At 44.2% G+C, this 16,312-nt stretch overlaps 1 protein-coding gene across 3 annotated transcripts in view; it reads right to left on the reverse strand.

Annotated features, from left to right (window-relative positions):
- Positions 1–1,454: 1,454 nt before the first annotated feature.
- The window catches only part of CMC1 (C-X9-C motif containing 1), an 81,438-nt gene continuing 66,580 nt past the window's right edge, over positions 1,455–16,312 (reverse strand). For 2 of the 3 annotated variants that reach the window (XM_075316650.1, XM_075316651.1), the window contains exons 3-5: positions 6,147–6,208; positions 3,809–3,899; positions 1,455–1,681 (exon numbers count right to left, since the gene is read on the reverse strand). In XM_075316650.1, the coding sequence (XP_075172765.1) occupies positions 1,561–1,681; positions 3,809–3,899; positions 6,147–6,208 (274 nt within the window). In that variant the 3' untranslated portion in view covers positions 1,455–1,560. The remainder of the gene's footprint in view (positions 1,682–3,808; positions 3,900–6,146; positions 6,209–16,312) is intronic. The other variant, XM_075316649.1, reaches the window with a different exon arrangement.

Here is a 16,312-nt window from a genome sequence, read left to right on the forward strand (position 1 = left end):
ACTTGTTTTTTACAATCAACATTTTCATCGCGTTTTATTCTTTTTTTCAGTGGTTTGATGAAAAAAACAGTTTTTGCCACTTTTTTTGTTTGTTTTTTTTTTACAGTGTTAACTGAAATGGTTAGTTTGAGTTTCAAATCATTTTAAATGCAGCGATACCAGATGCGTACTTTTTATGTTTATTTTTGTTATGATTATTTTTCTCTTATTTGTTTTGGGGTTTTTTTCAATTTCTACAATGTTTTTAAAAACTTTTTTTTTTTGGCTTAGTGCCTCCATAAGACTACCTTTTATTAGTCTGGTCACTGGTCTGATGTATTGCAATACACATGCATTGTAATGTATTAGACATGCCAGCTTTACACTGACAGAGTGACTTTTAGACCTTGGTCTTGGAAGCTGTCAGACTAAAGTGGGCTTTACACTCTACGATATATCTAACGAGATGTTGGCGGAGTCACGTCGTAAGTGACGCACATCCGGCATAGTTAGTGATATCGTAGCGTGTGACAGCTATGAACGAGCAGAAATGCTCACCTTCTCGTTAATCGTTGACACGTTGCTCAGTTCCTAAAAATCGAACGTCCGGTTGTTCAATGTTCCCGTGGCAGCACACATCGCTCCGTGTGACACCCCGGGAATGATGAACACAGCTTACCTGCATCCCGCTGGCAATGCTGAAGGAAGGAGGTGGGCGGGATGTTTATGTCCCGCTTATCTCCGCCCCTCCGCTTCTATTGGCTGGCCGCTGTGTGACGTCGCTGTGACGCTGAACGTCCCTCCCCCTGCAGGAAGAGGATGTTCACCGCCCACAGCGAGGTCGTTTGGAAGGTAAGTACGTGTGACGGGGGGGTTACAGCATTGTGCAACACGGGCAGGAAATTGCCCGTGCCGCACAAACGATGGAGGCGGGTGCGATCGCAAATGCGATCGCAAGACATATTAAAACGTGTAAAGCAGCCTTAAGAGATCATTATTTGATCTCTGGCTGCCATAACAACCATCGAGTCCCAGTGATCGTGTCGCAGGGGGTGCAGATTGGGTAAGAGAAGGAACCCACTCCATCATCTCTCAACCTGCTAAATGCTGCTATCACTATTGCTTGTAACATTCAGAGTGTTAAACAGCCGGAGTGTTTCGGCTGTCATTTACACCAAGCTTCCAGTAGCGATCACGTGGGCACAGCTTCATAATTGCCAAGACAAACCGGTACAGCCATTTGCAGGAACGCACTGCAAAATAGGACGTACTAGTATGTTCAATGTCGGGAAGGGGTTAATGAACGTAGTACATCTTACTCCAGTGCTCCCTTCATTTATACTGGCATGCAAAACGGCAAACAATGAACCTGGCCTAAAAATCTAAAGAAAATCTTAATTTTTTTTAAATATTTGTGATGGCCTGAAAACTAAGACATCACATAATTTTCAAGAGATTAATATGTAACACAGAAGAAAATTAAAAAAAAAATACTTTATTAATCAAGTAATTAGAATGATACATCAAAAGCAATGTTACGATTGATAATTTACAAACAATAAGAAGAAAAGATTGTTATCACTACATGCTAGTCGGTAGTTTCTGATGTCTGATTTTGGAAGGAATTCCTGACTTTCTATACTCTTCTCGTTCCTTTAAATATTCCTGCTTACATTCTTCATAGAAAGTTGGGTCGTTATAGCTGGAAAAAAAAAAGAAAAAATAAGACACTGTAATAATCTTATTTGAAAAATTTTAAATTAAATTTAACAGTATATTGCAGCAATACTGAAAGCAACTGGTCTTTACTTCCACAGTAATTTTATTTCAACTTTTCCCATTGACAATCCTCAAAAATCGAAAGATTTACTTTCTTGCACAAATTTTTAGATCCAAAAAGAGGATCAGATCACAAGAGGGGAAACTATTTTTAAGGTTTTGGTTTTTTTTTTATATAGTCTCAATGTTTTCCACTATGGAGAAGAGTTTTTCAGTGGTTTTTTTTTCCTTTAAAGATATGAAAACAACTCTCCATCCTGGGACTGAACAACGAGTATAGATTTCTAATGTATAGTCATCCTACCCAATGCCCTTAGTTTCCTTCAGCTTGACTCTTATCCAATATTTTTTAGTCCTATTTTGGAAGGTTGCTTTTAGAAAACAAAACTTTGTTCCATGCCACATTACAAATAAAATGAGTAAGAAAATACTCAAGAGCAAGCAAGTACAGTACTTAGATTAGTGGCCGCTGCAGAGTACTGAGCTTTATCTCCAACTCCATGAGATAGTGGCCCCTGAGTACTCTAAGGGTGGTGTCACAGCAACGACGACAATGACGTCGCTGCTACGTCACCATTTTCTGTGACGTTGCAGCGACGTCCTGTCGCTGTGTGTGACATCCAACAACGACCTGGCCCCTGCTGTGAGGTCGCCGGTCGTTGCTGAATGTCCAGCTTCATTTTTTGGTCGCCGCTCTCCCGCTGTGACGCACACATCGCTGTGTGTGACAGCGAGAGAGCGACGAAATGAAGCGAGCAGGGAGCTGGCGTCTGGCAGCTGCGGTAAGCTGTAACCAGGGTAAACATCGAGTAACCAAGGGAAGCCCTTTCCCTGGTTACCCGATATTTACCTTCGTTACCAGCGTCCGCCGCTCTCGCTGCCAGTGCCGGCTCCCTGCTCTCTGCACATGTAGCTGCAGTACACATCGGGTAATTAACCCGATGTGTACTGTAGCTAGGAGTGCAGGGAGCTAGCGCTAAGCAGTGTGCGCGGCTCCCTGCTCTCTGCACATGTAGCATAGCGACGCGTGTCGTTATGATCGCTGCTGCATCTGCTGTGTTTGACAGCTAAGCAGGGATCATAACAAAGACTTACAAGGTCGCTGTTGCGTCACAGAAAATGGTGACGTAACAGCGACGTCGTTGTTGATGTCGCTATGTGTGAACCCAGCTTAAGCAATAGATGAGGCTATTGTATTCCACTTCATAGATTGCTTAGTTCCAGAACAGGTGTTGGGTGGGTTTTAGACCACCACAATCTCATACAGATGATCGATTCTACTTAAGTACTGGACATCCCCTTTCAAACAACAACAAAAAAAAAAAAACCTGTGCTGTTACCTACCTATTATATATTCCCAGCTTCTCATCCGCTCTGCTCCGTAAACGGGGTGGGACAACCGACATCATGCTGATTGACAGCTGGCTGTTCGAGTTTTAGGAAGCGGCTGTCAATAAGCATGGCGTCAGCAGTACCGCCCAGTTTAGAGACCAGAGGGTAAAAGAAGCCTAAGCTCTGTTGCCAAAACCATTATTGCTGGCAGGAGCGGGTCTGTAACTGCTCTGTGCCGATGAAGAACGCCGTCTGTCACTTTATAGCACTTTGCCATGTGCATGCATATAGATAGAGCAAGTACCTAACTATTTGTACTCACTATACTCATAACGACTACTGTCTAATACTCACTTATTCATTCCGAATAGCATGTGCAATGCAAGTCAATGGGGAAAAACTCGCAATGTAACGAGTAACCCAAATTCCGCACTATTCGCATGAATAGTACAGCATTCGGGTTACTCTTGACTTGCAGGTTTTTCCCCATTGACTTGCATTGCACACGCTATTTGGAATGAATAAGTGAGTATTAGACAGTACTCGTTACGAGTATAGTGAGTACGAAGAGTTAGGTACTCGCTCAACTCTACATATAGATAAAAATTGAAGATATGTGCACTTTACCAATGGTGACATACAAACATCCCATGCTGACAGCTGAGGCATAGAATCAAAACTATTTTAGCTCTTTTTAATTAGGCATGATAAAACTTACTGTTTTGTAAGGCATTCCTTCAGTGCTGCATTTTCATCTCTGCACTTCACGACCATAAGAAAACCATTTTCTTGACAGCATTTTGTGAAAGCTAAAAGAAAAATCAATAGAAGAAAAGCTCAGATGTGCAGTCGCTAGTCTTTTTTTCAACATTCACTTAAGATAGTTTCTCTTCATAGATGGTCAGAGAGGCTTTCTGCACACAGCACATGTTAAATAATCCCATTAGAGGTCACTGCAGTGAGATTATAGTAAAAGGAACCTGACAGCTTAGATTGGCGGGCAGGATATATCAGATACCGGCCAGCTATGTAAAAAGTACTAATGTTATGGCACCACCTGTACACTGATGGTGTGATAATCAAAATACATGCCAGACAAATGCAATTCTAAAAAAAGAGATGTACAAAGATCGGTGGCACTTACTAAATTTAAACAATGTAAATCTTTATTAAGTAATCAACACAAAAATCTAGACAAGACGAATACAAACATTTAAAAATGCGCAAAAACTTATTTCCTGGGCCCCAAATAGTCACTGGGATATAATTAATATGACAGGCATGATAACCAATAGAGGAATGAAAAATATAATAATGCGGTGGATATCAGATGGTATGAATAGACACTATCTCTAAAGTGATGTCAGGTACAATTTAGTTAAGAGGTAAACAATAACCATGTGCAATGTGCATAGTCACCAGGAAAATTTCTTCATAGGAAAAATTACATTTCAGAGAAAAGCAAAGATTAATAGCAGCCAGGAACCGAGTCACAAGGGTGACTAGTTGTACAGGCAGGTTCATGCACACATGAAGAGACCCATCACTCAAGGGGACTGGGCCAGGACGAGTTGTCGGGGACTGAGCTGCACAGCTGTAATCATACAGCCAGTGCCTGATACATGCTACCTGATCAATGAGCACTACTGGGCAACCACCGCTTAATCAATTCAGGGCCCCACTGAATATAAAAGGCAGAATTCATGGTCGGTGCTGTGGTTCCCGAAAGGTGATGATACATTCTTGTATCATGTAGCTGCTGCAGCCTCTCAGAAGCTACTGACAGGCTGCAGTAGTGAAGTATACATCTTCAGTTCGCCTATCAAAAACAGCAGCACCTTGGATTAGTGCCACAGTGGGAGGTGAAAAATAAATAGCTACTGGTACTGTACCACATTCAGAGTATCGTGAATAACAAAAGAGCAAACCGGGGTACAAAATAATAAAGATAAAATATAACTTTTAATAGATTTCCTTAAAAGGAAGCAGGAGATCCTTACTTCTCAGAAGTTATCTTAAAAAACACCAAAATCACAACAAATCCCCTTTAACATGTGTGAGGGGTTCAACATAGAGTCCAGGACTAATCCTGTTTAGATAACAATACTAGTATGCTGACCTGTTCATTCCACAGACCAGGACAGCTCACCAGCAGGGTTTGGACAAACAGTACCACAGAGTCCAAGATACCCTGTATTGCAGGTAGGAAAAAATGGAATGGTCTCACCCAATATGATAGTGATCCATCCACTTCCAATCTATAGGATCCTCATAACCTCCTGGGCTTCCCAGTGGTCCTTTAATGGACTTATCATATGGTCCCCTTAACTATGATTGAGGTCCTGATGTCCCTGTTCTCCCAATGCGTTTCTTACATAGGTAATCGTCAGGGGAGTCTATATCAGGTGTCAGTCCTTGCACATAAGGACTGGACAGGACATGCGGACGGCAGCATCGGGCCTTCAAAACACTGCGCCAAAGTGGGAGGTGAGTAAACAGTGGAGCCCTAAGTTGATGAAACTGAAGTTATACAGTAGTGAACATGTCTTATAAGACACAATTGCTCATGCCTGCCCTACCTTATTACCACAGACAAATGATGTTTGGTACCATTTTGGGAGGCAGGGCTGAAATAGTCATCTACTTAGATCTTATTTTCCTATTAAACACATTGTTAGTTTGTGTAAACATGAGCTTCAAGGTAACAAGGACAAAATGGTTTACAGAGTTGTTACAATTATTGATCTTCATTGTTAACCATTAGTGTTAAGGCCCTGTCACACACAGAGATAAATCTTTGGCAGATCTGTGGTTGCAGTGAAATTGTGGACAATCAGTGCCAGGTTGTGGCTGTGTACAAATGGAACAATAGGTCCATGATTTCACTGCAACCACAGATCTGCCAAAGATTTATGTCTGTGTGTGACAGGGGAGACCCAAAATTGGTCCAGGGAACAAAACAAAACGACAAAACCTAAGTAAATTTTATTCCCTCTAAATAAATTATTTTACAAATAAATCATTTTTAAGAAAACACTTTCACATGTATTTTTTACCTGAAATCCAATCATGGAAAAAAAGGTGGAATTTTCCAAGACTAGAACAAATTAATGCCTTTCTAGAAAAAAAAAATAAAAATCTATGTAATGGCAGATTTTGTGCTATTTCACTTATTCTCCAAAATAAAAATAAAAACTTAGCAAAAAAAGGGATAGAGACTTAAAATAATTACATGCCCATACTCCTTTGATAATAAATTCCCATGTTCCAGTCTGTTTGATGATAATAGATTCTATTACACATGAGGGCTGCAATCAGTGACCTTCTTATCTTAATGGTTTTCTCTCCAAGTTCTAAAAACGTTTCTATGGTCATCTGGTGATCTAGAATATTTATCACCAAGTGCCATAGTTGCTGGATTAAAGGGTTTTTACTGCATGTTGTAAATGTGGACGATATTGAAACTCAAGTATATTCTTTCTGTAATAAAGTCTTTTCCTAATGACCCTGTACAAATGAACCTAAGTTGTGTACTCAACGCTAAATACAGCCTCCAAAGAGTTAAAGGTGGCAACGTATTAAACAAATCCCATTCTGTGTTGGCAATATCTGCATCACCCCAACGTATATCCACAAATGTAAGACACAAATATGAAATGTAATTAAAATGGAAAGACCAATACATTCTGCATGATGGCACAGGCTGAATTTATAGCTTCTGAAATTGCTTTACACATGACTAGGGCTTCTAATACAATGTTATAGCTTTGTGATCAACAAATTAATCCTTGTTGTAAGCATTTTCTCACTCGCTGACCAAATCTGATCCTCAAGTCTCGCTATGGCTGGCCTGCAGCCACACTCTGTTTGTAAGGTCTTTGTCGCTTATTTAGCACAAGGATTTAATTAGAATCCTTCCTTTCATATCGCATAACACATAACCCTGCATTTATTTGTTTCGATTGATAGAACTCCTTTATTCTTTCCTATTACGATGAAAAAAGTAGTGGGAAGAGGCAGTGTTTTACCTTATGTGTCTATACAGAGTTACACAAATGGGACAGAAAATAGGATTATTTCTATTAAGTATATGTTATTATTCTGAATGCTTTATGGTATATACCAGTCTTGTGTGACTAGTGTGAGACAGGGGATATAGCTCAGCTGGGATCTTTGCTTTGGTCCAAGCGAGTGGCTATAGATTCACAGATGACAGCGGCAGACTGGCAGGTTCCAAACAGATACGGCCACAGCCGTGTTTATTGTGTACACTTATCCCTCAGTGTTACACATGCAAAAACAGGAAAATAAACGTCTAAGGCCGTCTGGCCACTAACTAACAACAGAATGTTAACTACAAAATAAACCTATGTAACAAACAAAACAGTATTCTCTTACTGTGTGGGTTCCTCAGCACAGCCAGTGGAGGTATGGAGTCTCAGCCCCAGCAGCCATGAGCCTGTCCTGCTATCCTCAGCAGGTTTCTCTGTTCTGAATGCCTCCTGATTATTTCAGCTGATCCAGTGAGGAATCAAAACCCTGGATTGAATGTGGAGAAGGGAGCAACCAATCCCACTGCCATTCCTACTGATTGCTCCAGGAAAAACCGAACCCAAAATTACAATGAAATAAACAGGCTTCAGTGACTAACTTATTGCTGAGCCAGACATAACTTTCCCAACTTTTCCCAGCTCATTTGCATGGGCCAACCGCTCCACAATCAATACATGGAGATATATGAAATGAACCGAGGGGAAACATACCTGTTCTCTAGTACTTCTCCCCTCAGCATCTCACATACTCTTCCCTCCCCCCCTCTGTTCGAGCCCGTGGGGTCGGACACAATGACTTAGCAAGCAGTGCGTTCTAGACAACGCGTCTGCATTCCCATGTGCCGTGCCTGCTCTGTGCTCCACTGAAAATTTTAAATTTTGTAACGCCAAGAACCAGCATGTCACCCGCGCATTGCCCTCTTTTGCCTGGGACATCCATATCAGGGGTGAATGGTCCGTCACTAGCCTAAATCGGCGTCCTAGTAAATAATAGCGCAGGGTTTCCAGGGCCCACTTCACAGCTAAGGCTTCTCGCTCAACCACACTGTATTTTTGTTCTGCCTCTAAGTTTTCTGCTTAGATAGCCCACTGGGTGTTCCTCGCCGTTCACTTCTTGTAAAAACACCACGCCGAGGCCAACACCAGAGGCATCTGTTTGAACAATAAACTCCCATGTAAAGTTTGGGGTAACCAACACTGGTTGGTCACAAAGCCTTTTTCAACCTTTGAAAGGCATCCTCTGCTTCTGCGTTCCACTTTATTGAGACAGAGGTTGACCCCTTGGTAAGATTCGTGAGTGGGGCTGCAATGGTAGCAAAATCTTTGATGAACCGCCGGTAATAACCAACGATCCCCAAAAAGGCTCTGACCTGTCTTTTGGTGACCGGTTGTGGCCAATTCTGAATGGCGTCCACTTTGTTTGCCTGAGGTCTTATAACTCCTCTACCAATGATGTATCCCAGATAGCAAGCTTCTTCCAACCCCAATGTACACTTTTTGGGATTGGCAGTCAAGCCGGCAGTCCTTAGAGAGTCCAAGACAGCTTGCACCTTTGGCAAATTAGTTTCCCAGTTATCATTAAAGATAATGATATCGTTCAAATATGCGGATGCATACTGGACATGGGGCTTTAGGACAATATCCATTAGTTGTTGGAAGATGGCTGGGGCTCCATGCAAACCAAATGGCATATCCCGGTACTGGAACAGTCCCTGTGGCGTAACAAAGGCAGTTTTCTCTTTGGCAGAGTCAGTGAGGGGAATCTGCCAATAACCTTTTGTTAAGTCAATAGTGGATATGTATCTGGCTGAACCTAGTCTCTCTATAAGTTCATCAACTCTTGGCATGGGGTAGGCATTGAATTTCGATACCTCATTCAACTTGCGAAAATCGTTACAGAACCGGATAGTCCCATCGGGCTTGGGCACCAGCACGATAGGACTAGCCCACTCACTCCGGGATTCCTCTATAACCCTGAGCGCCAGCATTTTCTCTACTTCCCGGGCAATGGCTTGTCTCCGAGCCTCAGGAATTCGATACGGTTTTAACTGTACACGTGTCTGAGGGTCGGTGACAATGTCATGTTTAATTAGGTGAGTACGGCCAGGTAGTTCTGGAAAAATATCTGCATTTCTCTGTACGAACTCCTTGGTTTCTTGTATTTGGGTCTTGGATAGCGTGTCTGCAATACCCACCTCTGGTGGTACTATCTGGGGGTCACTTACCTCAGATGTTGGTGTCACTCGAGGCCCACTATCAAGGGTAGTTTCCACTACCAGACTCTCTCTGTCCCGCCAGGACTTAAGCAAGTTTACGTGGTAGATTTGTTGGGGTTTTCTCTTGTCTGGTTGGTGTACCTTATAATTCACTTCACCTATTCTTTCCAGCACCTCGTATGGCCCCTGCCATTTTGCAAGAAATTTATTTTCTACAGTGGGTACCAAGACTAACACTCGATCCCCGGGTTGAAAAACTCGTGTTATAGCCGCCCGGTGGTACACCCGGCTTTGGGCGCGTTGTGCGCGCTCCAAACATTCTTTGACTATTGGCATAACTGCCGCAATTCTGTCCTGCATAAGTGTTATATGTTCAACTACACTGCAGTAAGGAGTCACCTCTTGCTCCCAAGTCTCCTTGGCAATATCCAACAGGCCTCTGGGACACCGCCCATACACCAATTCAAAAGGTGAAAAGCCCATGGAGGATTGGGGTACCTCTCGTATGGCGAACAAGAGATATGGCAGGAGAGTATCCCAATCCCTCCCGTCCTTATCCACTACCCTTTTCAACATCCCCTTTAGGGTTTTATTAAAGCGCTCGACCAGACCGTCCGTCTGAGGGTGATACACTGATGTACGCAGGTGGGAGATTTTTAGTAATTTACATAGTTCTTTGAGAATACGAGACATAAAGGGGGTCCCCTGATCCGTAAGTATCTCTTTCGGAATGCCTGTGTGAGAAAACACGTTCAAAAGCTCCTTTGAAATTGCTTTTGCATTGGCATTCCGTAAGGGTACAGCCTCCGGATAACGGGTGGCATAATCCAGTACCACCAAAATGTATTGATGACCCCTGGCAGATTTAACTAATGGACCGACTATATCCATTGCTATCGGCACCTCTATTATTGGCAAGGGTACCAGGGGGCTTCTAAAATGTGTCATAGGCGCAGTCAACTGGCATGTAGGACAGGATTGACAGTACCGAGTTACATCTCCCACCAGACCCGGCCAAAAGAAACGTTGCAGAATACGGTCTTGTCTTTTCTCCAGCCAGGTGGCCCCCCAAGGGATGTTTATGTGCCAGGTCTAAAACCACCTGACAAAAGGATTTGGGTACCACTAGCTGTTCCACCACCACTCTTCGCATCTTGTCAATGTGGTATAGCATGCCCTGTTGCACTGCCACATGTGGAAACACATTTTGAGCCCCTGGGTACACTGGGTTTCCCTCAGAGACCTTCACATTTTCCCATGCCCTTGTTAAAGTTGGATCTTGGTGTTGAGCGGTCCCGAAATTATCACGAGCCAACTCAAGACCTGGCATCTCTATAACCTCCTCTAGCGTGTCCGCCTCGCCTGCACACACAGCCAGAGGAGAGTCTACAGATTCTGGCGCTACCCCTGTGTTGGGTCCCCTATCATCTTGCTCCAGTGGCTCAGGGACTAACCCCAGGGTATCGTTCACCAGTTTTTCTTCAACCGGGGTGTTCACGCCATTTTTAACGTTCCACAAGTCCCAGAATAAGGGAAAGTCTCTCCCCAGGATTACACTATGCAACATAGTCTTTACAATCACCGCCTGATGTCTTTTGGCCCCCAAGGGCGTGGCAAGAGTTACCCAGGCTGTGGGGTAGTTTTTAGTATCGCCATGTATGCAACTAATGCCCACAGTTGAACCTGTTATTACTCCAGGGTCCTCCAAGCTAGCATGTACCAAGGTTACTTGACTGCCAGAGTCTAAGATGGCATTCACACTATAGCCGTTGACCTCAATGCAACACACGTTGTTCATTTCCTGTGAGGCTCTCCGCAGCACAGACTGACTGTACGTATAATGTCAGACGCCTTGTAGTGTTACAGTCCATAGGCTCTGTAGTTAATGGGCAGTTAGCAGCTATGTGGCCGAGCCCACGACATCGCCAACACTGTATAGGCCCTTGCCTCCCAGTTGGGGACCTCAGTCTGGGCCTGGTGACTTGCTGAGAAATTACACCACTAAGATAGTCCTTTGTGGACCTGCTACCCCTAGTTGCAACATTCTCTTTTGGAAAGGGAGTAGTTTTAGCAGGACTTTCAGGCGATTTCCTAGAACCCCAGCAAGGTGAAAGCGTCCCCTGGAGTAGGCTTTCGGAAGCGCTGTAACGCTCGACCATATTCACCAACTGGTCAGCGCTAGTTGGGTCACCCTGTCTGACCCACCTCTAGAGCTTAGCCGGTAAGGTTCGCAGGTACTTGTCTAGGACAACACGTTCCACCATCTGTGCGGGCGTCAAAGTTTCTGGTTGAAGCCATTTTTTACCAGATGGATGAGGTCATGCATTTGTGAACGAGCTGGCTGATGTGCCACAAAAGTCCATAGATGTACCCGCTGTGCCCGTACATATGTGTTTACTCCCAGCCTTGCCAGGATTTCGCCTTTTAGTTTACTATAGTCCATAGCATCAGCTCCACTTAGATCATTATATGCCTTTTGCGGATCTCCAATCAGGAATGGAGCGACCACTTCAGCCCATTTGTCCACCGGTAAGTGCTCACGTTCTGCAATACGTTCAAACACTGCCAGATATGATTCCACATCATCATCAGCAGTCATTTTAAGTAAAGTCTTTTGTACAGCTTTCCGCGCCCTGGCAGGGCTTTGTGCACGGTCCTCCGCGTCTCGCTGCTGCCGAACCAAGGCCTCCTTTATTGCATTTAACTGCCCTTGGTGCATTTGATGCTGCTGCTCCAGCGCCTTCTGGAGGTAAGTATTGGTCTGTTGTTGCCGGGCACTGGCCTGTTGTTGCTGGACATTGGCCTGTTGTAGCTGGGCATTGGTCTGTTGTTGGTTAATGTTGGCATGCACCAACTGTTTCAGCAGCTCCTCCATATTGCTGATCTCTTGGCTCTTCAGCAGCACAGGAGCTTTCAGCCAGGACATTAACAAGAGACAATGCCCATAGAACGGTTTATCTGCAGTCACAGTCCAATAGCTACTAATGCCCGCATTCGAGACACCATTTGTGAGACAGGGAATATAGCTCAGCTGGGATCTTTGCTTTGGTCCAAGCGAGTGGCTATGGATTCACAGATGACAGCGGCAGACTGGCAGGTTCCAAACAGATACGGCCACTGCCGTGTTTATTGTGTACACTTATCCCTCAGTGTTACACATGCAAAAACAGGAAAATAAACGTCTAAGGCCGTCTGGCCACTAACTAGCAACAGAATGCCAACTACAAAATAAACCTATGTAACAAACAAAACACTATTCTGTTACTGTGTGGGTTCCTCAGCACAGCCAGTGGAGTTATGGAGTCTCAGCCCCAGCAGCCATGAGCCTGTACCTCTCCTCAGCAGCCTCTCTGTTCTGAATGCCTCCTGATTATTTCAGCTGATCCAGTGAGGAATCAAAACCCTGTATTGAATGTGGAGAAGGGAGCAACCAGTCCCACTGCCATTCCTACTGATTGCTCCAGGAAAAACCGAGCCCAAAATTACAATGAAATAAACAGGCTTCAGTGACTTATTGCTGAGCCAGACATAACTTTCCCAACTTTTCCCAGCCCATTTGCATGGGCCAACCGCTCCACAATCAATAAATGGAGACATATGAAATGAACCGAGGGGAAACATACCTGTTCTCTAGTACTTCTCCCCTCGGCATCTCACACTAGGCAGCGACATGAATAGACCGGTATAATCAGATTTGCCATTCTTGGTTTTAGAAAAGCCAGGTGACCACCCATATTGGAACTGTTAGCGGATATTTGTGTTCATCAAGATTTTATCAAAGGAGATAGAAAAGAAAAAATAAACAATGTTTTTCCAATCCACAGAGTATAATTTGCTGATCGGTAAGGTTGCTTTCACAAATCTGGTTTTTGCTGTGCGGCACAATCCGGCTCTTTGCAGAAAAATCGCAACCGGGTTTTTTTTGCCGTCGGTTGCGTTTTTCCCGCATAGACTTTCATTAGTGCCGAATTGTGCCGCATGGCCTTGCGTTCGGTCCGGTTTTTGCCGGATGCGGCATATTTAGCCCATGCGGCGGCCGGATGTAACGTTGCCTGGCACGGTTTTTTGTCCGGCAAAAAAAAACGCATTGCGCTGGATCCGTCGCTTTTTCCAATGCATGTCTATGGATGCCGTATGCGGCGCGATGCGGCAAAAAACGCATCCGGCCGCCGCATGCGTTTTTTTCCACTGCACATGCTCAGTAGCATGCCGCGACTGGCAAAAACCGGACGGGCCACATGTAAAACCTTATGCAAAGGATGCGTTTTTTTTGCCACATCCATTGCATAGGCTTTAGAGCCGGATTTAGCCGCACTGATAAAACCGGATGTGTGAAAGCAGCCTAAGGCTATGTGCGCACTTACCGGATTTTGCCGCGGATTTTTTGCGGTTTTGCTGCATGTTTCGCTGCAGAAAATGTTCATAACATCTCTGCAGTGAATCACCAGCAAAACCTATGGGCAAAAAAAATCCTGTGCGCACTAGGCGGAATTTGACAGCTGCATGTTTTGCTGCGGGATTCCTGCAGCAAAAACAATTGCATGTCACTTCTTTTCCGCACGTCGCTGCGGGATTTCACTACATTGACTCCAATGTTAATCGTGAAATCCCGCAGGGAATAACGCAGGCAGCAAATTCTGTGCAGTTCAGTGCGTTTTCCTGCATTATTCCCTGCAGTATTTCGTGGTTTACCTCCGGTAATGTACATCGCTTGTCTGCGGTTTTGCAGGGAAGTGATGTCATTACAGGAAGAGGAAGCGGAGCAGAGAGTAAACAAACACACAGATCACACACACACAGACATCACAGACATAGAACACAGACAGACAGAACACACATAGAAAGAAAACGGAAATATAGAAAACAAAGAACGTGGGCTCCGCTGTATATTTACCGTCCAGCCGAGGTAAGCACACAGCGGCGGCCCGGTATTCTCAGGCTGGGGAGGGAGAGGGAAAGGGTTAATGTCCCCCGCCTCACTCCCCCTCCCGCAGCCGAGAATATCAGCCGCAGCTGCCCCGGGACTGTCTCATGCATTATGCAGCAGCACCGGCGTGTCCCCGGCTCTTCCTGCCGCCATGTAGCAGTGGCAGCAGGGTAATACAAGGGGTTAATGGTGGCGGATCGCCGCCATTAACTCCAGGCTTGATCATGGCAGCGTCTATGAGACAGCTGACATGATCAACCCGTAAGTAAAGTGAATAAAACACACAGAAAAATACTTTGTTTTAAATAAAACAAACAAGCCTCGTTCACCATTTTATTAACCCCTCCCGAAACAAAGCTCCGGCGTAATCCACAGCTCCGGCGTAATCCACAGGTCCTGCGCTGCTTACATCCAGCCGCGACTGACACACAGCGCTGAATTACCTCTGCTGTCTCGCAGCGAGACAGCAGAGGTAATTACCGGTCATTTCCCACGGCCGGTAATGTGAACTCACTGCCGACCGTGGGAAATGAAGCGATCTGTCCTCTATCTATCTGTCTGTCTGTCTATCTATCCCTCTATCTATTCTTCTGTCTCTTTATCTATCTACTATCTCAGAATGAAATGACTTTTTTTTTTTTTTTTTCAATGTGCTTTATTGCATTGAATGCAATAAAGCACATCCCAACCCGCATGCGGCAAAACCGCGGCAATACCGCGAACAATACCGCGGTAAAACCGCAGCAAACCGCATGCGGTTTTCAGGTGCGGTTTCCCGCGTTTTTTTACCGCGGGTGCGGTAATCTTTGAATACCTGCGGAATTTTCTTGAGAAAATTCCATTTTCCAGTGCGCACATAGCCTAAAGGTCTGAGTGTTGGGACACCCAGTGAGCCAGAGATCAGGACTCTGGATAGCAGAGAACTACAGAATGAAGGAGTGCGTATTTCACCCCTTCTATTGTTTATAAGAATAGCAGAAACAACCGAAAGCTGTACTCGGCAGATCCAAAGTCAGTGAATAAAATAGAAGCCCCACACCTTTGCTAATATCAGGATGGGGATGCAGTTCCCTGTTATTGTTGTTCTGGAGCCCTGATTTCAGTATAGTTGCGGGTCCCAAAAGGTTAGACCACCAGTGATCAGCAAGCCATCTCCTATCCTATGGATAGGGAATAACTATTTTTCAGCTATAACCTTTTAAACTACTTTGCAGCAAAGGACACACACATTATATTACTAGCTGTAGTATCTGGCATTGCCCGGGATAGTAACTGTCTTTTCTGTCTGCCACTCTTCTGTGTGCGTCTGCCACTCTTCTGTGTGCGTCTGCCACTCTTCTGTGTGCGTCTGCCACTCTTCTGTGTGCGTCTGCCACTGTCTCTCTCTTAGTCTCTCCACTGAAATCAGATTACTAAACACACAAGCTTCTTATACTAATAATGTCCTTCGTTACCTATAGCAACCAATCAGAGCTATTAGTAATGACCTGTAGCTCCCAGCTCCAGTGACTTAAATACAAGCAGGATTTTTGGTGCATAACTAAACCGTGGGTGAAATTTTCGACTCAAAACATAGCCTATGACGTTCCCCGAGTCAAATAAGGCGGTTGTGCAAAATTCCGTGATTGTAAATGCGACGATGAGGATTCCTTTACCGGGCATACACACATACATACACTCAGCTTTATATATAAGATTATTACATTATATATACAGTACAGACCAAAAGTTTGGACACACCTCATTCAAAGAGTTTTCTTTATTTTCATGACTGAAAATTGTAGATTCACATTGAAGGCATCAAAACTATGATTTAACACATGTGGAATGAAATACTTTACAAAAAAAGTGTGAAACAACTGAAAATATGTCTTATATTCTAGGTTCTTCAAAGTAGCCACGTTTTGCTTTGATTACTGCTTTGCACACTCTTGGCATTCTCTTGAATAGCTTCAGGAGGTAGTCACCGGAAATGGTTTTCACTTCACAGGTGTGCCCCGTCAGGTTTAATAAGTGGGATTTCTTGC

The sequence above is a fragment of the Anomaloglossus baeobatrachus genome, chromosome 6 (assembly GCF_048569485.1).
Source record: "Anomaloglossus baeobatrachus isolate aAnoBae1 chromosome 6, aAnoBae1.hap1, whole genome shotgun sequence".
NCBI classification, from domain to species: Eukaryota; Metazoa; Chordata; class Amphibia; order Anura; family Aromobatidae; genus Anomaloglossus; species Anomaloglossus baeobatrachus.